At 41.0% G+C, this 21,340-nt stretch overlaps 6 protein-coding genes across 6 annotated transcripts; 2 read left to right on the forward strand and 4 right to left on the reverse strand.

The window, feature by feature from the left end:
- Positions 1-1,264: 1,264 nt before the first annotated feature.
- On the forward strand, positions 1,265-3,915 carry MELLADRAFT_74602 (uncharacterized protein; the record flags this gene model as incomplete). Its single annotated transcript, XM_007408603.1, has 5 exons — positions 1,265-1,780; positions 1,851-2,038; positions 2,102-2,178; positions 2,249-3,290; positions 3,396-3,915. Coding segments are annotated over 5 exons (1,806 nt in total).
- A 694-nt stretch (positions 3,916-4,609) lies between these two features.
- MELLADRAFT_85211 (uncharacterized protein) lies at positions 4,610-5,478 on the forward strand (the record flags this gene model as incomplete). Its single annotated transcript, XM_007408604.1, has 2 exons — positions 4,610-5,282; positions 5,393-5,478. 2 exons carry the CDS (start codon positions 4,610-4,612, stop codon positions 5,476-5,478), a joined length of 759 nt encoding a protein of 252 aa, XP_007408666.1.
- Positions 5,479-7,235: 1,757 nt separating this feature from the next.
- Positions 7,236-8,372, reverse strand: MELLADRAFT_105377 (uncharacterized protein; the record flags this gene model as incomplete). The annotated part of the gene is made up of 3 exons (XM_007408759.1): positions 7,236-7,842; positions 7,914-8,172; positions 8,279-8,372. The coding sequence occupies 3 exons, from the start codon at positions 8,370-8,372 to the stop codon at positions 7,236-7,238; spliced, it is 960 nt and encodes a 319-aa protein (XP_007408821.1).
- Positions 8,373-12,777: 4,405 nt separating this feature from the next.
- On the reverse strand, positions 12,778-14,824 carry MELLADRAFT_105378 (uncharacterized protein; the record flags this gene model as incomplete). Its single annotated transcript, XM_007408758.1, has 3 exons — positions 12,778-13,206; positions 13,429-14,030; positions 14,449-14,824. 3 exons carry the CDS (start codon positions 14,822-14,824, stop codon positions 12,778-12,780), a joined length of 1,407 nt encoding a protein of 468 aa, XP_007408820.1.
- A 726-nt stretch (positions 14,825-15,550) lies between these two features.
- On the reverse strand, positions 15,551-16,090 carry MELLADRAFT_62191 (uncharacterized protein; the record flags this gene model as incomplete). Its single annotated transcript, XM_007408757.1, has 1 exon — positions 15,551-16,090. The coding sequence occupies one exon, from the start codon at positions 16,088-16,090 to the stop codon at positions 15,551-15,553; it is 540 nt and encodes a 179-aa protein (XP_007408819.1).
- Positions 16,091-19,299: 3,209 nt separating this feature from the next.
- On the reverse strand, positions 19,300-20,285 carry MELLADRAFT_85212 (uncharacterized protein; the record flags this gene model as incomplete). The annotated part of the gene is made up of 2 exons (XM_007408756.1): positions 19,300-19,933; positions 20,008-20,285. The coding sequence occupies 2 exons, from the start codon at positions 20,283-20,285 to the stop codon at positions 19,300-19,302; spliced, it is 912 nt and encodes a 303-aa protein (XP_007408818.1).
- Between the last annotated feature and the right edge of the window lie 1,055 nt (positions 20,286-21,340).

The following is a 21,340-nucleotide window of genomic DNA, read 5'->3' on the forward strand; positions in this document are numbered from 1 at the left end:
TCGACACACGAAGCTTTTGGGAGCGCCTCGATCAGTGAATCGACCTTATACCCTGAGCGCTACCAGTCCATCTTCCCTCAATAGTCTCTGTCAAGCTGATCGACCTTACCACCAACTCCTACCCAATCATCCAAATGCAAATCTGGACACCAGGCACCATCTCATCAGAGCCAACACGATCAGTCTCAATAATTTGAACGAGCCTCATAACTCCTGGACCGGGCCTGACGACGAATGCGAACAGCTTACAAACGAGTTGACTTCAGGCATTCATGATCGTCTTCATTTTCATTCCCCTCAAGTTGTACCTCGCTCTGCATCGAGCTATGATCAGCCGAGTATGCGGCCCAAGGTTCCATTGGATGAGGTTATTGGCAAACCATCATTGCCTAATCTCCGCCAATTTCCAAAAGTGGGCTCACAAGCTACCTTGAACTGTCGTGTGTCATACCCTACTATGAGAGATCTTTCAACCAACTCGACATCTGACCAGCTACTCAGCGCAACCGAAAACGAAAGTACTACCGGCTCGACTTCGACTACTAATACATCTTCACTTAATCCAACTCGATTCACTTTATCCGGAACTTCTCGAGCTTTTGCATCCCAATTTGATCAGCCTGTAGCTCAAGGATTAAGCCTTACATCTTCAGATGAGGCTTCTTGCTCACCTCATCCGAATGCCGATACCATTGCAGAAGTAGATGAACCAACTGGTGATATGTCATATGAACTACTCGAACGTCCGGACAGTGACATGAGTCCCCAGCAAAATGGAGAAAAGAAGCGTAAACGGGGCTTGATGCAAAGTTATCGTGGATTACGTAAAGGATTCTCGAATGGTGAACCATCGTCGATCGCTTCCAAGACCTTTTCTCCTGGCCATCCAAAACCAAATCAAAAGATCAAGGTGATGAAGAAGCTTGGGTTGATCAAATCACCTCGAGTTGATGCAGATGTGATGGAAGAAGATTTACCTGATGACGACATGCATAATGTCACTCCAACTAAGAAGATTCGAGTGCTCGAAGATGAGGTTCAAAAACTTCGACGCGAATTGGAATCTGAAAGACTTTTACATTCCCGCGAGATGGAGCGGTCACAAAGACTCAATTCACTCTTGATGAGTCGATCCAACCCGGATGATAATTCTCAGACCTCTAATAGTCCCTTGAACAACCAAGTATCCCGTGTCAGATTTTCCCCAAGATCGGCTTGGTCACCTTCCACTAGCGAGTCTGCTTCGCGCTCTCACCGGAAATTCCGCTCATCAACTCGTCAGATGAACACCTTGGCCGATACTCCAGTGCTGATCAAGAGACCATCAGAAGGGGCCTTGGTAGGTGGTTCACCATTTGTTGTATCTCGAGTCTATGGTCAAGGCCCGGAAGTCATTGGCGAAAAGACTCCAGAAGCTGCTTATAGACGCCATGCTAAGCTCAAAGCACTTGGTGCCAGTCAACATACTGCACGTACACCTGGCTTGGCTCAAGACCTATTCGGAGCCGGTTCGTCGTCAGCAAACAATACGCGGGGTTCTTCTCAGGCATCTGCATCAGCTGATCTAACTCGCTGGAAAGGAAAGGGCCGCGAAGAACATCCATCTGCCCCTGATCCCCCTCACTCTTCAAATACGATCAATAGCGGCTGGGTTCGCGATAGTGAGTTGGAGCATGACTTGTTCGATAGACCGGATGCCAAGAAACTTCATCGCCATTCATTGGGGGTTTCAAGTAGCTCGAACGTCAGTGAGAAGATGTCTGCTTCAACACGTGTCTTGGTAAGTCATTGCTCGCACATCTCTGCCTTAGGACTGTAACTGATGCTGGTATACTATTTGAGTATGGTAGAACCCGATCTCGAAGCCCGCGAATGTTTATAGAAACTCGATTGGTGGTTCGAATCAGTCTCAGGGGCCTGATCCACCCACATCTGATATGACATCTTTTCTGAATGAGTTGAGATCAGCTGGGAAAGACAAGCTTAGAAAGACAGTCAGTAGTCTAAAGTACTATAATCCTCAGCAGCACTTTGGAAGGTTTGTCCCCTCGATCTCCTTTACATCTGTCACAGCGCATTGACGAAAAATCTTGTTCTTTAGTCAAAAAGCCACTGTCATCAGTCCTGATCAGATGCCATTACCTCGAAACCTCGACCCGCAAAACGCTGAACTTATAAGTATGTCACATATCTGACTCTGTGATCCTTGATGTAGTTCTGACGTTCCCTTGTTATCTGTGCTGTGTAGATCGAGTGATCGGCCAAACCTTTGGATCACAAAGCACTCTGAAGCTGTCAGAGTCCCAAACCACCTGTCAACAATCTGATATGTCTTCTTGTTCATCTAGACCCATGGATGTTGCAGATGGTCACTCAGCAAGATCTGCTTCTAACACGTCTCTCTTGAGTCGTAAGGTGTATCCTAGCTCAATGTCTTTCGAGACAAGGCCACCCAATAAAGCTTCCAGCGGTTCTTCTGCCCGTCCTACTCTTCTCTCCTCTGTTGCAAACCGGAAATCATTTCATGTGGAGCCAAAGGCGGATGCCTCTTTAGATACAAGCCAGGCTGACACAACTGCAAGCTCAATCCAGGCTGATGGAACCGAGAGACCCAGGTTACTCTCTGATCCAACACCGAGTCCTCCCCGAGAAAAATCTACTCAGAACAACCAAACCAACAGCCAGACGATCACAAAGAGTGGCTTGAGGCCGAGGTCGGGAAAAGGAATTGACTTGGGACCTAGTCGACTCTCAAAGGCCGAAAGCTTCGGTCAATCAATCTCCTCTCGAGCTCTCTCTGTCATTGATCCTAATCGTCTCCCATCACATACATCAATCCTTTCACCTTCAAAGTCCAATGAAGATTCTCCATTCATGAAATCCGTGACCAGTCTAAGTACGAATAGCAGTTGTACTGCCCGGAGAGTAAGGATCGTTGAAGATCCAGCGGCACTCAAACGATCTAGCTTACGATCTTCATCACACGCACAACCACAACAACAACAACAACCACGTCCAGAGAACCATAATGCTATAACAGATGAAAACTTAAGATCAGTAGTAGAAGAAGAAGAAGAAATCATAGGAGTTGGAACAGGTCTTAGAAAACCTAATCATATAGTAGGATATGGGGTTGGACCGGGTGCTGCTTCTAGTACTTCTGGATCTGATTGGATTGTAGTGAAATCAGATTCGAATCGATTAGGTGATGGAGAACCGAATTTGAGAAGATGGAATTTGAAACCATTAGCTATGATTAGTGCTCATCCTAAAATCATGGATGAGAATTGGTGAGTGATTTAATGAATTGAAGAAGTTTTTTTTTGATTTTATTCCATGATATGTATTGATCTTTGTTAATTTTTCTTGTGATTTTTTTTTGATTTTTTTTTTAGATTGGTTTGAAAATTTAACGAAACCTTTGATGATTTTGATTTGTTTTTTGTTTATATATATGGACATCTATATACGCAAGACCTTTTTCTTTTTAACTATGATTCAAGTTTTTTATACCTATGAAGACATACATGTTTAAATTTGATCGATTTGGGTCTGTGTGTGTGTGTGTTTTTTATACGTTTTGTATAGTTTTTATAGGGTACCCTTTTTTTGATTGATTTTTTGATGAATTTGTTTTGATTTGTTTTAAATCTAATCTTGAATTTTGAATTTCTTCATATATATATATAATTTTTTTTTCTAGTTTTCTCTTTTGTTGTTGTTTTTCTTAAAGAATGGGTTTATGTGTGTGTGTAATGCGTCAATGGTTGAATGAACATGATTGGGTTCTTGGTTTATTTTTTTGTTTTCTTTGCAAGATTTTAATGAAGGTAATTTAGATTATGTTTATACATTTGTATCAAGCTTTGATGGGTGTTTTGAAATTTATGTTTGAATGGTGATACAAGTGTCTTTAAGAACCCTTGGATAAAGAGAGTTTCTTTATAAATTCTCAGTTGGATCTTTTCTCTTTACGACTTACAAGGAGTCAAAGTTTGGTAGCAAAGGAAATCAAATAAAGAAACCTGATGACCACCTGACCTCATCGAAGTTTGTGGCCTACTTTTTCTAGTGGATGGTATTATGACTCAAACTAGCGGAACACAGCCCACAACGCGAGACGGTGACCTGACCTCCGGAGAAAGGAACAACTACATCAACATGCTTATGAACCGGACTGTTAAGAGTGTCGCCAAAGGCCGCTAGTAGACATCACACGGCAAAGCGCGTACAAGTTCAGTGCTCAGAGTCACAAGGAGAGGGTCTCGGGCTAGAGGTTAAGAAAGCTTGCGGTCCTGATGACGACAATCAAGTCAATGTCACAATCAAAGCCAGTCCACCTGCGAATGGATCTTGAGGATGCCTACCGGATAACAGCTGAGATTGATAAGGTATTTAATGAATGACTCTTTCTTCCTCCCACATACTTTCATCACATTGCAACCTCACTTCAGTTTATCTCATCAAACCTTTCCACCATTTTATTTACGCAATCTACTTCTTCAAAGTAATTCTACTATCATAACATCTTTCGCCTGTTCTCCTTCATACAAATAATTCTACCTTTCTTTATTTCCACAAGCTTTTCTTTAACTACCTAATCATCAGCATGTCCCAATCTACCCGTGTTGTCAACTTGTACTCAAAAGCCGACTTAAACGCTTTGCTTGGGAATAGTTCGGGTGATTGGACCGTTCATCTACCTCCTCCATCTCTCGAACGTCGTGTACCCTCAACCAAGCCGATCTGCCTGACCGAAGACGCTTCGAAATTCCATTTGGACATGTCATTCAACCGGGATGGACCTAAAAGAGATCAGCACCATCGGTTTACTGATTCGATTGGGCCCAAGACGTTACCTGGCTTGGTTGAAGGTCCGCGATTGATCACTTCAGATATCTCGGAGGATGCCAATCGAACGGAATGGAGAAGTTATTTGGGAAGATGGTCGTTTCCTTTACGAACAGATCCACCACGTGGTTTAACTTGGGGTCCTTACTATGATCCGACAGATCTCTCATTAAAACGTTTAGCTGAAGAGAATGTTTATTCAGAAGAACCAAAACGTAGAAGGATAATTACGATTTTAAGATTACCTGAAGTTCAACCTAGGATTGTGATCAAGTTAAGGATTAATAAGAAATCGATTAAAAAAGAAATTCAAATCAATCAAGATCAAGAAATTGTAAAGTCTACTTTAGGTTCACGGAAACGAGATCTTAGTAGTCAAACATCAAGACTGATTGATGACTTCCTTCAAAGCCAATCAAAACGTCGACATTGTGAATCAAATTTAAACAACACCATAATAGAAAATTTAAACGCTGAAAGAAATTCTCAAGGTGGTTTGACGACTTCTCATCAACTCTTGAACGGTTCGGAAACCAACAAGTATGGTGGCAGTGGTGCTTTAAGTGCTCATTCGAAAGAACTTGTGAATGTTTTGATTTCTCCTTCTCAAGAACTCAACTTTATTAAACCTCGGATCAGGATATGTGTTGCAAGGCAATTAACATACGGCTTGTCATGGGTTGTGAAAGCGATTTTACTTTCATAAAATGGGATTTCAATCATTGTAAGTTTGATTCTTGAAGATTCTGCGTTTTGTGAGCGTTCGTAAACTAATCTTATCTGATTTTTGTACAGAAATCTTGAATAATTTCTTTCGAATCATCCATAATTGGTTTAATTGATTATATGACTCCTAGCATTTACATTTCTTCTTTTTCGATTTCTATCAACTTTGATCGCTTTTTAATTGAGTTTTTACATCTTTCTTGTGTTACCCTTGATAATCATTTCTTTTTTCTCTTCTTGTGCTAGTCTACTGTTTCAACTGAGATTTCTATGGTCTTGTATAAGTGAACGCTCAGTGTGTAAACTTTCAAGTTCTTACTTCTCTTGTGTGTTGAAAGTGGACTCTACATTAATATCAAAGTTCATTCACTTCAAGACCAATTGTTGTACCGCTATAGCTTTCTCTATAATGTGATCTAATTGCTTGTCCTTTTTACTCTTCATTTCTTATTTCTTTCAAAACTTGTACTTCAGCTTGAGTTTCTTGAATGACTTTACTCGTAGTTAGTTATTTGGAATTTTTTTAGATTGAATTGAATTTTCAAGATTGTTAAGGTCTTGATCATGCATCTCATTCTAAATGTTTTTACAAATTGAAATGTATCTTAAGATTTGAATCTCTTTTTCTTAAGTCTTATCACTTGAAGGTAAGATTGTGAAGAAGTTTTTTCCAAATATGAGGTTAAAGTGTTTCATGCACATCAGATGATGACCACTGAGTGGATTTTGAAGTTCTCAAAATTCCTCAGATTCTGATTATTTCAAAGACAAGCAATAGTCTCTGAGGAAAGTGACAAGGATGTCCCGGCGAAGCTTTTTCATGGTACATTTTTTGGAAAAACAAACAAGGCCTTATCATGGCATGCTCAAAGGTTGTGCATTTGGTGGCAGATATGAAAAGTGTATCTCTGTAAGAGTTTTTTTTTGATTGATCAACAGGCTTTTCAATGTCTTCTTATCTGAGGCTACTAATAAGCGGATGTTGAGAAAGGCTTATCTCTGTTAAAGGTCTCACCCAATCGATTCTTTCTTACAGTGATCCTAATTGATACCAAAAAACAACCACAAATTCGGTGTCAGCGTAATTATAGGCGTGCATCGTACGTTGACAGTACTTTGATCTAAAAAGATCTTTCCGCTTCTGGTCCGAACCTTCTGTGGAGTTTCTAGAGGGATCCCTTCAATGTATCTCACTGCATAATCCAATTGATCATTGACACGGACTTTTTTTGATGTTATGAGTCTAAATTGAACAGACTCTCTCTATATATATGTATGAAGAATAGCCTCCTTCTGAGAAGACACACTGTGTAAAAGAACGTCAACAGGGGGACACTCAGTTAACAGCCAACTTGTCTATCAGATGAGCTCCGAGATGAGAGTTGCACCATACGGCATTTCTGTTCGTGATTAACAATTTGTGATCATACTCAGAGGCAAGATCAGGTTTCTGTTACATTTTCTGCCCCCAAAGTTGAAAAGTAGTGTTGTGATTATAGTATGATAATGTCATATACGTCAAATGAGAGAGGATCATAGGTTGGACAAATAGTGAAATATTCGTAGACGTTGCATCATTTCAATTATCAACACTTCATAGAAGTTCCAATCCAATATGCTCAAAGTTTTGATCAGTCGTTCTTTTCTCGCGACTTCTTTCATTTTGTCAAACTTGATTTAATGCGTTCCCATATTCTTGAAAGTCTTCTTATTATCGGTGGATCGACAATCACCATGACTTTCGTTTCAAAACTCGCTCTTGTAAAAGGATCTTTGTGACCTTTGAGATTGATAGAAGCATGCGCAACATTAATCCCGTGTCCATCTCTTGCTGTGCTGTCGTGTTGCATGAATATAAAAGCTTCATCTGGCTGTTGTTCACTCAAGTAATACCACCTTTGACCGGGTCGATACTTCCACGGCTGAAGTGCATTTGAGGCCTCTGTTGGTTTGATGTTCCGTGGCAAGGCGTCTTCTTTCAAAAGTGTATCCCACTTGCAAAACCCAAGATGATTGTCTTTGACCGTCCGGATCGGCCTCCAAACGTTTAAGATCACCACATCTTTACCTTCCTTCAAGTGCTTTGCAAATTTGATTTGATCTGGATCCGTTGAACCGAACAATCGATTTTGTGTAACGAATTTTTTCCATGCAGCCCCTTCTGGTGACAAGTCAGAGTGAATCACTGGAGCTGAATTCATCGGTCCAAGTTTAGTTAGGTCTCTAAAACCAGTTCCAAAGGTAACTGTCGGTTTCGACCCCATGCTAAGTATTCACAATTGATCAGCGCCTTGTGAGTTGTGTCGAAATGAGAAGTAACTTCAAGATTTCCTCACAGCTCTTTCACAAGTTTAACAGCATCGGCGTTTAAGGCGTCTCTGTGTTCATCCGAGGATGTCACTAATTTTTCGATTCCGGTCACAGGTCTTCCGGAAACATAGGTGAATCCATGAGTTTTTAAAGTTGGTTTTTTCTTCAAAGCTCGAATGTCTTCAAGAGGAACTTGGTATGGAGTTGAGTAATCAATTAAATAAGACTGAGTCACTTCATTATAACCTACAAATTCGTAAACCTCTCCTAAGACCGATTCAGGACCTAATTTGACATCAAATTTAGAAATCAAAATTGGTGTTTAGTATTTTGAAGGATTATCTGGAGATCTGGAGATCGAGAAAGATAAAATGAACCTATGTAAACGAACGTTTCAATTCTCGTTTTGAAACACTTGAACAATGTATAAAAGAATGACAAAAGAGAATGAAGAGGATCAATCTCTCAAACAAAGATGAATCCATTTAATTGTGACTTGTCTTGTTGAAGAATTGTCGGTGAGAAGAGATATATAAATTGACAGAGGTAGGAAAAGATTTACAAACATGAGTTATAGGATGATGCATTATCCGTCTTAGCATCTTGAAAACGAGACGGCTTCTACTTCTGTCACAAAGCTAGTCAAGCTTCAGACCTTAATTCTTGAAAGGATGTAGAGAATTCTGCTTTAAAAGTGACTAGGATGCAACGTCTGGGGAATTACAGCTCATAGATCCCATTCTACAAGAGATGGGTTTCAGGAATTTAGAGTAAGCTCAGGAATGTGGTTTCAAAACCAAGCTGTACTTTTGATTTGAAAAAAATTGAAAAAATAAATCGACTCTTTGACATGTAAATCATTGAGCCATTTGCCTATAAGTCTTGTAAGGATTATCTTCACGTACTCGAGAGTACTGGCAAATCTGAGCTGTACTAGACCCATCAGCGACTTAATGCTGGTACCAATCTATTCAGCTATGAGACTATCCTAAACGTCTTCAAGTTATCGGAGCAACTTCGATAAGTCGGGATTAGATTTGTAAGGCAATTAGCTTATCCGTCTTCCGTAAAATAAAGATTTCGAGAAAGACGATTGTTTATTTGTTTGATGTACATAAAACTCTCTGCGATCCATCTTTGGACTATGCCTTGTTCAGCTTTGTTATTATTTCATAACTAAAGTTATTGTTCTCTCATCTCTTAGGTTTTAACTTTCATCATTAATACTATCTTTATGTTTGTATTTGTCTCTCGCTTATTTCTATGAAGCTTGTAACTCTTACTTACTTCCTTTATGCCTTCCTGTTTCGAAGCAATCCATTATGTAGGTCATCACCATTTTTGGTTCTGACCTGGTGTGGGGGGGGCCGTAGGCCCGGGGACTGCCTGTCTGAGAAAGGTTTTCTACCTCCCAATCTCTGGACGGGTGGCGTCCTGAGCTCGTCGAAAACCTGTCTACGACAGCTGTCCAGATCTCGCTGTATTGCTCATTGTACATGGTGATCATCCACCTCGCGTGGATCTGCAATTCACTACCGTCAACCTTAAACTCTATTGCATCAAACTCAAACCCTGTCTCTTCTTTATCTTTCCTTACTCATCTCAACCCTTTTCCCGCACCCCATTCATTTCACTTCACTTTTAATTTCCTCTTACTCTTTCCTCTTCCTCCTTTATCCTCATCCCATTCATTCTCCCTTTTCAATCGTCTCTTTTACCTACATTTCATTCTACTTCAACGTCTTGTTCTCTTTCCACTTTAATCATGAAACACACTCACTTTTTATTCTTCTGCTCTTCTTCATAGGCCAATAAGTTCCACAATTCTTTCGTCTCTCGTTTTTCTTCTTTATCATATTTTCTTAAATACAACTGATACGCCTTGGATTGCCAACGTCCTATCGTTGTGATCTCCTCCAATGGTCGTTTCTCATTCCATCTAAACGATGCGCCTCCAACCCTAAACAAATGACCCGACAATTGATTTTCTTTGTCGTTCTGTTTCCAGATCCTCTTATAAATCCCCATTAATTTGGCCTTCGTTATCGTGCTTCTTTGTCCGTTTGTCTCCAAATACGAAAACAAGGGGTCCTTGGGACCTGTCTGATTATCTCTCACCATTCTCTCGAGTGCTGAGGTTGCGTCTAAATATGATTGCTGTTGCTTCAATTTAATGTATTGTACTTGGCCTGGCTGTGCCGTCTTCGCGTTGAACAGCGCTATCGACACTTTTGATCCTTCTCCAGTTACCTGTAAGTCCTTGAACCTTATCAACCTCTTCTTTTTGTCATCTGATACTAGCTCTCCTAAACGCGCCATTCCCCAGAATGCCACCAGCGCGATTGCCAACGCTACTTGATCTCTCTTGCTTCCATTCGATAGATTCTTCAATAATTGCACCAGATGCTTTATCATTACCGGGCTCTTTCGATCTTTCTCTGAATCTTTTATCACCGTTTCTGCCAACTTCAATGATTTCAATAGTACTGATAATTTTAAGGAGCTATACTTCGGGTATTCCTCGTCATGGAATAGATGCCAACATTTCACCCCAGTAAGATACTTTTTCAACGTTTCTACCTCTATCGTCACTTGATTCTGATTATCTCTTTCTGTCTTCCCATCTTCTCCTAACTTCTTCCCTGCCCAAACTATGAATTCGTACAATAAGTTCATCGACAGTGGCAGTAATTGCCTCCTTTTGTAACCTTTTTCTTGAGAAAATTTTATTAATTTTACAACACCACTATTATAATTTATTAAAGTCGCCTCGGCCCAGCCTCCTGACAACATATGAGTTTGAACACTATTTTCTCTCCACTTCATCTCTCCTCTCGCGTCTTGTAAAAAATGTCGTATCTTATGTTCTACCTTCGGCGATATCATGCTTCTTCTAAAAGCATCCGTAAGTCTTCTGGTAGGTTGATGTTTACTCTTTCTCCAGCCTGATCCTCTTCTTCCAGACCTCTTGATAGCCCGTCTGCGTCGTTGTTTCCAGATTCTACCCGTTCCTCCGTTATATCGCACTGAAGCCGTAATAGTAAGTCTTGAATCCTTTTCCACTCCTCGTTGACTTGTTCGCTCTTTGACCGTCTCTTGTTTATTGTTGACTCCGTAGTAGTGTTATCAGTTTTCACCCAAAAGTTTCTACCTCGTGTATCTATCAACACTTCTAATAGCAGCAGGCCCAACCTTATCGCCGCCGTTTCGGCCCATGCTATGTCGCGACTTGTTTTGTCTTCTCCCAGTCCTTTCCTCTGCCAGCCATCCTTTAACTTAAAATGTAACCAGCCGTGGTCTGTTATCACTCCCATTCCGAATCCGCTCGCGTCACCAACCCATCCAACCCTTTCCGGGTCTACCAATGGCACGATCCTCCTAGGTTCGAAATTCGTCAAGGCCTCTTTCCAGCTCTCCAAGTCGTTTCTTGCCGCCCTCGATAAAAATCTCTTCGCGTTGGTCTTTTGCCACGGGTTTAACCAAGCGTATAATCCCCTCATGTAGGGTCTCATATGAGGTACAATGTACATGAGATGTGCTATTTTTCCTATTGTTGAGTCTGCTTCCTTTAAACTCCACGGTCCTTCTCCCAACATTTTCACTATTGCTTCTAACCTTTCTGTTAATTTTTCTTCAGGTAATCTTACTGTCTTATCGCGTCCGTTGAAAATGAAACCTAAATATTTCTGCTCGTCTGCGAAGTCTTGCAGTTTTTCTTGGTTGGTTTTGACTCCCATCTCCGTGCTCAACTCCACGATGTCCTCAATACGTAAGTTCTCACCTTCAATCTTCACAATCATATTATCATCCACCCATCTGAAGATTCTATCAATCTTCAGGTGCTTTTGTACTATCAGTCTCCACGCGTCTGCTACCTTCCCGAAGGTCCCACATCCAGCAACTCCACCGAACGGCACCGCGATATCCATCCAAATCCTGTTATAGAAGTCCTTAATCATCAAGTAGCGCCATTCCTCCTCTTTTGTACACGCTTGCCTATAAGCCTTCTCCCAATCGTAGATTGCCAACATCAAAATTTTGTGGAAATGTTCTCTAAAATACCGAGCCACCACGTGGAAATCGTCCCACAATGTGTCGAATTCTCGTTTGTCTACCATCGAATTCACTGAGGGTATATTTTCATCTTCTACCGGGTATGATAAGTCATTTATCATCCTCAAGGATCCGTCGTTGTTTACCACACTACCCATTGGATTTGTGCGGAAGAAACCCCATTTCGCGTATACCTCTTCATGTGAAAATGGCCCAAACACTCGGCCTGCTCCCTTCTCTCTTTGTAAGTTTTTCATGATCTTCTCCTTCACCGCCAACGCCGATCTATGATTGTCCGGCGTCCACCATCTCTTGCCGCCTAGGTAATGCTCCGGTATTCCTTGAGTGAAACCGTTTACCAGGCCTTCTAGTACGTCTTCTATTTCTCCTTCTACTCCTGACTCCCGTGCTAACTCTCGCCATCTCTTTATATTCATTTCACATTTAGCTCTTCTAGGCCATTTCGACCGAGCTTCGTTTCTTGAGTCTTTATCTTGCAGATTTATTGATCCTTCTCGTCTCTCTCGTTGTTTTTCCTGAGCGGTGTGGCGCTGTTCTGGGCTCCTTTCAGCCTCTTCTCCTATTTGCCTTTCCGGCGTGTCTCTTACATCAACTATTCCTCTCACCGGTGCGGATCTGGAATGTGCAAAGGTAGGCAAATTTGTGGCAATCTCAGTTTCTCTCATTCTCACGGGTTTTGGTCTCTTTGCTCTAGGAAACATCTTCCTTGGGAATGCATTTCTCTCCATTTCTCCATGCTCATCGCTTTCTAGGGCGATTTCACTTCTATGGACAAAAAAACTAAAGGAGAACACAATAAACTATTTTTATTACTACTCACTGAGCACTCGCACCATTTCCTCCTGTCCCAGCTTGTTTCGCTGCTTTCACCGCCTTGAAAGCTCCTGGTCCGAACTTTGGCACCGTCACCCCATTCACCACGGTCGTTGGTCCTGAGTGACCACCTCTCGAACCTCCACCTCTTGCATTAATTCCACGACTTACTCCTCTACCTCTTCTACCTCGTCCTCTACCGTTTTGACTAAAACTTCCATTTCCATTCAACTCCCCAAACTCATGATGGCTGACATTTTGGTAATGAGATGATTCCCCGAAGAATTGTCCGGTCATTCCCTGTGCCTGACTTCTTCCACTGGGTGCAAGGTGGGATAACATCCTGCCTCCTGTCACCGCCGTTATCTGCTCGTCTCCGTTGGATATCATGTCCCAGCCTACTTGATACCTTCCGGTTGCTGGGTTCACGTTCTCCATCGCACCACCTATGATATAAGGATTGTCAAAGTATCTGTGGTCCTTATTCGCTTTAGAGTCCGTTATAGCTTGTTCCACCAGTTCTTCGTTTCTCGTACCAACATCAGACAAGGATCCGTCTTCTAACGTATGGCTGAATATGTTTGTTCTGTGAGTAATGTCATATCTCAGCGCCGGAGCGAATGCGTCGTGATTTCTAGCTTTAATGTCTAATACTATTTTATAATGTTCTTCTAGTCTTTTAGCGATATCTTCTTGTTGGTACTTCGATCTCCAATACTGGACATAAAGATGGAAAGATGTTGACCACATTAAAAAACTTTGTCTCCATTCACTAGGTACCCTCAATCCGACGTATGCTACTACATCCGAACACAATGAGCTTTGCTTCCTTCTATTCGACATGTGATTCTTATCTGCTAGCAACCAGGCTGGAACGAAAATTGTGAGAGGTACATAGCCGAAACAAGCCTTCATCCTATTGTCCCAGTAAGGAGCCAAGTCTATCAACTTATGTGTCAATACCTTCCCGGTATTCATCTTCTTTGCCACCTTCGTTGACTTTTCACTACATGTTTCTTTCGCTTTTCTCTTCACGCCTCCTAAGTCTTCCTCTTCTTCTTCTTCACTAGAGGCTCCTAACATTTGAACACCTCGTGGATCTGTTCCAATTCTCTCGCACCATCTACTATAAGCTCTCTCCAGTATATCATACCGTCCAGTGTTTCCTTTCCAATACAATCTGGTCAACTCTGCGAGGTATCTTTCGTGCTCTCGATCTATGTGCGCATTTTCTGCTACTAGCTCTGCTTTGTCTTCTGTTCACATCCACAAAACAACACAACACATTAGCTCATTGGCTCTGACACATCTGCATTTTTTATTTTTTCTACACTCTAGGACTCCAATCACTTCTCCTCTTGGGATTTCTACACCTCACACAAGACTTCTGCTTCTTTCAAACTGGATCTTTTACTAAGATATTCAAGCCTTTTCCAAAGATATTCAAGCCTGCTTCAAACTATTCAAGCCTTTTTGAGATATGACTCTGTTCACTCTAGTATGTTTCCAGACTTTTTTATGCACTTCTATTTGCTGACAGGGCCATCTCTCCGGACATCTGCTCCACCCGTGTGGTTACAGTTTTCTCTTTACACACTCGAGAACATTATGAAGGATTGGGAGTATTCTAAAGATTTGGAAAAGGTGTGTTTTATGTTTAGAATGTAAACTTACCTAAAGAAATGGTATCCTCGTCCGCCTCATTCTCTTCCATCATTCCATTCTCTAGCTCTTCTCCTCCTTCCTTCTTCTCTTTCCTGTCAACGCTTTCTACCTCTGATAACTCACTTTCGTCTTCTTTCTCTTCATCAACAGTTTCTTCTCTTGGTTCTCTAATCTTGCCTTTTGTTGTACTTCTTGTTTGGCAAGTTGCTGTTGCGTTTCCTCTTCCTCTTCTGCCGCCTCTACCTCGTCCTCGTATAGCTTTCCCCGATCCTCTTGTTCTTGAGCTTCCTTCTTCTTTATTGTTTTTCTCTTTCTCGTGTTGTGATAAGATCTCATTCACGTCTTTGTTGAAGGCCTGTGTTGAACTCGGGTCTTGTGATGCCATGATGCTCTTCTGTTTTGAAATTGAAAATTTTATTTCTATTTGAAAGCTCTTAAACTATGGATTTCTGAATCTGAAGCTGAGGTGTATGAGCGTTGAGAGGCGTACAGAACTGTGAGATTGAAAATTTTCACAGTTCGTCTTGCCTCGCTTTGTGGTGGGTCCGGGTATTTCCCGGCCCTGGGTCTTAGGCTCATACACCGCGTCATCCGTCCCCGATGGAACTCACAGATGACGTCGTACCTTTGGCCACCAGTGTCAAGGGCGCGGCGAACGCGCTAGAGGGGCTTAGTTAAGCTTAATAAAACCCGATCACTGGTAGTCCGGGGCGTAATAGCCAGGACTACCTAGATTCGATAAGTCATATTGAATTATTTTTATTATCGTCTCGAAAGTGTATACCCTAGTTGGAATTAAAGATAAAAAGTGGAGGCAAGTCAAGTGGCCACAAATGGAGTACATTGCAAAAAGGAATTCTAAGCTATTATTAGCTCAACATGTTTCTTGTAATAAGGTTCATTGAAAAAAAGGTAAGCTGAAGTTATTACATATTTGCCAAGAGTGAGATTACCAGAAATTAATGCAGACAGTACGGAATGAAATTACACAGCAAGAAGTGGATTTCCAGGATTAAATTAGAGGTCTTTGCCAAATGAAATCAATGCCTTTTATACTGCACCTCACGGCTTTACCCTAAAAAGGCAGTCAAGAGGTGAGCTCTGGGTTAGTCTACAAACATCCAACAGAAGCCCTGAAACGCAGCTTACCAGGATGAACTTTATTTGAGATTTTGGACCGGGATAAAGATGATCTGATTTTGTCCCGGAGACTTGTGGGTGGGTCATTGATGATTGCAATGACTTTGGTTTCATAACTCGGTCGTGAATATGTACTTTGGTGACCTTCGATGTTAAAGGCAGCATGTGGAACGTTGATTCCGTGACCATCAGGTGCTGTGCTGTTGTGTTGCATCATTACAAAAACTTCATGTGGTTGTTGGTTACTTGCGAAAAACCATTGTTGACGGTTGTTGTACTTCCATGCTTGGAGTGCATCTTGATCATCTTTGAGCCTGCTATCCAACTTCAAGGCGTCTCCCTCCAAAACCGAATTCCATTTGCGGATCCCAAGATGATTACGGGTGACCTCGACGATGGGTCTCCAAACTTTCAAAATCACCACGTCTGCCCCTTCCGACATGCGCGCTGCAAAATCAATTTTGCTTTGATCACCTGAATTGGCCAAGTTCGTTCGCACCTGGTCTTTCATCGTTGTAGCACCTTTCGGTGAAAGGTCAGAGTGAATCACTGGGTCTGGTTTCATGCCCCCCCATACATGATCTCTAAAAGTACCTGCAAAGGGGAATGCTTCTTGGGCTCCTGTCCTAAAGTGATGGTCCAGAATCAATGAGCCAATCTTCAATGTGTCCCAAGAGAATTTTTTCAAAGACTTGCTTACAGCGATTTGACAAGTGCAACAGAATCAGCTTCTAAGGCGGCTTGATGTTCATCAGAGAATGCTCTCTGAAGGTCTATTCCTAGATCATCCCTTTGGGTTATAAAGGTGAATCCATGGGTCTTTAATGTCGGTTTCACTCTCGTGGTTCGAATATCTTGAAGAGGGACTATGTATTTTCTGAGACGACCAAAAGAGCCTTGAGCATCTTCATGACCTAAATAACTGTAAACTTCTCCTATGGCGTTTCCGGGACCTATTTCAACACAAAGTTGTAAATCAAAGCTTCAGTTGAGTATTGAGAAAGACCATCAGACAATACCCGAATCACTCCGCTCTAGATAGCTGTTTCGGAGCGATTTCGGAGCGGATTTGGAACCCGCTATGACCTCCGCAGTCCATAGCGGAAACTGCGCACCGAACTCGAGCCCCAGACTTTTCCATAGCAAAAGGACCGCTACGCAATGCCCCGGGACATCGGGTTCTCCGATATATAGCGGACATCATGATCCAAGGGGTGGGTAGAGGGTTGTCACCCCACCCCTTCACTAGATCGACGCCTCACGCCACCCACCTTCACCTCTTTTGATCTTAGATGACCACTTCACCTGTCTTAATTGGTCCTAGTCCATCACCACCTCCACGGCCAATGGAACACGACCCCTGGAATACATTTCGAGGGCCAAAATGTGGTCCAATCGACTACCAAGTTGTATTAGTAGTGATCTTTTGGTCAGTGAGATTCTATCCCTCATCTTTGATTGATTCAATCAAAGATACTTACTTGTTCTTTTCTCGTTACCCACTCAAACAGTTATTACTTCCATCATAATTGTAACCTTTTGCTCATATCGTATATATCGATGGCTATCTCAAAAACCCCTTCTACCCAATCCATCTCCAATACTCCTAGTCTTCAGGTTCCTAGTTTACCAAGTTCTAGATCGAGAACTCTTAGGCCACCAAGCCCTGCACGATCACAGCCAGGATTTGTGGCGACCCCATCAGATTCACGGACCACTCTGATAGTTCCTTCTTCGGATGGTGACCAATCTCATCCTCTTGCTGATCGGCCAGCCGATAGGTCCATCAATTTACTTTCATCGAAAGAATTTCTTTTTATACAATTTCATTTCTTACACGTGTTCCTTCCTTAAAGTGACTCAAGTCTCACCTTGACTCTGAGTTTTCTTATTATACATGTTTCTCTTGCTTCTGATGTCTCTATGAAAACACGTCCTACTCTCCTACGTATCTAGCCCTATGGTCACGTACAAATATATTTGAAATACAAAATTTTTGTTTGGTCTTCCTACATCACCGCTAAGTGCGCTATGTAGCGGGAATTGATCAATTCCTCCGCTCCGATACCTGGCAAGGATTTTTTCCATTTTCATAGCGATCTCGGAGCGGAGCGATTCATAGCGCCCACTCCGAAACGATATGAAAATGGACCAAATTTCATATCGTTTCGGAGCGATTCGGGTATTGCATCAGATGTGATTGAATGAGGTAAACTGAAAGTAAGCTAACGTCTCAACTCTCGTTTTGAATGACTTTCACAGTTTATAAACGAATGATAAAAAAGAATGAAAAGGGATATTATCTGAATGACAGATGTAGACATTTTTATGTCTATCTTTAAAGTCCTCAAAGAAATCGTGATTGAATGGAAAACAAATAAGAGAAAACCCGATCCCTGAGTTGATTGAGAAGAAACTGATTTATATCGTGATGAGATTTCTCATTTTTGATATCTTGAAAGTGAGACGCCTTTCATGCCTTCTTGTCACAAACTTTGTCATAGCTCAGACGCTGATAGTTGATGTGTGAATGATTCTATGGACTCTATTGTAAAAATTACTAGGGTGTAACGTCTAGCATTAAGGATGCACAGAATACCACAGGTTTAGAGCTAGGCTGTCTCAGGTTTGCAAGATCGTTTCTTCTTGGAAGAAATCTCACTAAATATCTTCGATCAAAGAAATCTAAAGGAAAGGGTGTGTGCACTGTGAAGATGATGATGATTCCGATGTAAAAGAGAAATTGATCAAGTATTCAATTCGGGCATATAAAGGTTTTGCCACACCCTCGTATCTTATATTTCAACTCCAACGAATCTTCCAAAAAGACCAAGCTTTGTGTTTTTCTCTTTCAGAAATTCAAAAATCAGATGTCAGATAGTTTTGGTAAGATTATTTCCTGAAACACGTCACCAAAAGACTCATTAAGCGCCGGGACACATTATGTTTCTGACCCATGCTACCCATATTCCCAAACTCAACTACATAACTCCCACTTGGTTTGAGCTGTGCTGGCCCAGTACTTCTACAGTATCTGGAAATGCCAGATCAATGGAAGCCCAAAATTGATCTTGCGAGAACTGCCAATATGTGCTCTGCGCTGTAGTCGAACGGCATCAGGAGTGGAATAATCAATTGCAAACGTTTGTGTAGTTTCATGTTGTTCTGACCTGGGTTCTCTACAGTCATCTGTGGTAGTCCTTCTCACAAATCTAGTCATACTTCAGACCTTGATTTTTGATTGATTTATAAAAAAACCATTAGGGTACAAATTCTAGCCTCGGGGGATGTATATCGCGTGAAAATATCATAGATTCAGAGCTAGAAGAGATGAGCTATCTCAGATTCCAAGAAACATTTCTTCTTGATAGAGGAAGAAATGGTAGTATAATGTAGATTTTTTGTAGAGTCATTTTAAATGGTTTGTAGGGTTGATGAGCCAACAAAAATAGCAGAGATTGAAGTAAAAGTGTGTGAATGCTTGATGAAAGACAAAATCAAACATTTTACAGAATTTTAAAATTTCGTGCGATCATAATGAAATCCAGGATCAAGTTTCGGTTTCACTATCTAATCTCAAAGTTGAAGATTGTGAATGAAATCATATAATGTTGAGAAATCAAAAAGAATCGTAATAGGTCTGAAGAAATACTACAGAAATACTATACTGATTCAAACCATCAAGATCCCATAAAAACACCCCAATCTGATCACAGGTGTTTAATTTTCGAGAGAACCTGGATAAAGTTTCGTCGAGATTTTGGACAAAGATAAAGATGATCTGATTTGTTCCCTGAAACTGGGGGGTGATTCATTGATGATTGCAATGACTTTGGTTTCATAACTCGGTCTTGGTAATTCACTTCGGTGACCTTTGAGATTGAAGGCTGCATGAGGAACGTTGATTCCATGATGATCAACTGCACTACTGTCGTGTTGCATCATTACGAAAACTTCATGTGGTTGTTGGTAACTTAAGAAGTACCATTGTTGACCGTTTCTATACTTCCATGGTTGGACTGCATTATCATAATCTGTTGGTACGATTTTCCATTTCGGAGCGTCTTCCTCTAAGATCGAATCCCATTTGCAGATACCAAGATGATTGCGTCTGACCGGAATGATAGGTCTCCAAACTTTCAAAATCACCACGTCTGCCCCTCCCATCATGCCCGCTGCAAAATCAATTTTACTTGGGTCACCTGAATTGGCCAAGTCACGTTTTACCTTTTCTTTGATCCATGTAGCACCTTTCAATGAAAAGTCAGAGTGGATCGCTGGGTTGGGTCCGGGCCCATGAAGTCTATGATCTCTAAAACTACTTGTAAAGGCAAAGGCCCGTTTCGCACCTGTCCTAAAGCGATGATCCAAAATCGATGAGCCAATTTTTAGTTTGTCCAATGAGAATGCTTCTATAGACTTACTTACAGCTTTTTCACAAGTTCAACTGAATCAGCTTCTAAGGCAGCTCTATTTCGATGTGAGAAATGGTTCGACGGATTGAGTCCTTTAACATGCCTGTCGGTGACAAAGGTAAATCCATGATCTTTCAATGTCGGTTTCTCGGTCGTATGTCGAAGGTCTTGAAGAGGAACATCAAATTTTTGATAATCAAAATGGAATCTTCGATCTCCGTCACGACCTAAATAAAGATAAGCTTCTCCTATAAATGAGCCAGGACCTAATTTAAAATCAAAGGTATACATTAAAATCAAAGTTTTTCAAGAAAACATTCTGAAGTGATCGAATCAGTTTAACTGAAAGTAAGCTAACGTTCTAATTCTCGTTTTGGAAGAGTTTTACAGTTTATGAAAGAATGAGAAAAAAGAATGAAAAATGATAATGTATGAATAAAAGATGAAGACATTGATTTAAAAATTTAAAATGATGTGTCTTTTTTCAAAAAAAAAATGGCGATTGAATGGAAAATAAATAAGATATATTTGCATTTATTCAAACTGATTGTAAATTGTAAAGAAACTAAAAAAAGGTTTCATCTTTGATTTCATGAAAGTGAGACAGCTACCCATTGTACTTCTTGTCACAAACTTGGTCATAGCTCATACACACATTGATTTTTAATGCACAGGGAATTCTATCTTTTAAAATTACTAGGGTGTAACCACTATGTAGCATTAAGAATGTACAACATATCACAAATTTAGCGCCAGAAGAGATAAGCTGTCTCAGGTTCGTAGGATGGTTTCTTCCCAGAAGAGATTGGATTATTTATATACATATATATATGTACCTTGGATTGAAGAGATATGAAGAAAAGTGCGAGTGAAGTTGATGATGAAGCTGGTGTAGAAGGAAAACTGATCAAGGATTTTAACTCTTGCATATGAAGCTTTGGGCAAACCCTCGTATATATTTGATGATTAAGATTTCTATACGAGTTCTTCGCTGTGTTCAAGGTATCAGTGATATACATCAAGACAATTTTTTCTCTTCTTGGGTTTATTCCATTTGATATGCAATCATTATAATATGTACATATCCTGAAATATGTACCTCATACCCAGCTAAATATTATACGTACGCAGTGTTGCACGTACTATGCATGAAAAATAGCAGAAAAAGGGATCATTCTTGAGCTAAAAGATTTAGAACCGACAAAAGATGAACTGTGAAGTTTTCATCTTGATCAATTTTGACCTTCAAACCAATGATCTTCCCAGCTTTATTCAAAAGATAATTCTGATTGGATTTGTACACTATAGTTCAATGAAATCCAGAAAGCGGGTCTTGCAATCTTGGG

Source organism: Melampsora larici-populina, assembly GCF_000204055.1.
Source record: "Melampsora larici-populina 98AG31 unplaced genomic scaffold MELLAscaffold_13, whole genome shotgun sequence".
Classification (NCBI taxonomy): domain Eukaryota; kingdom Fungi; phylum Basidiomycota; class Pucciniomycetes; order Pucciniales; family Melampsoraceae; genus Melampsora; species Melampsora laricis-populina.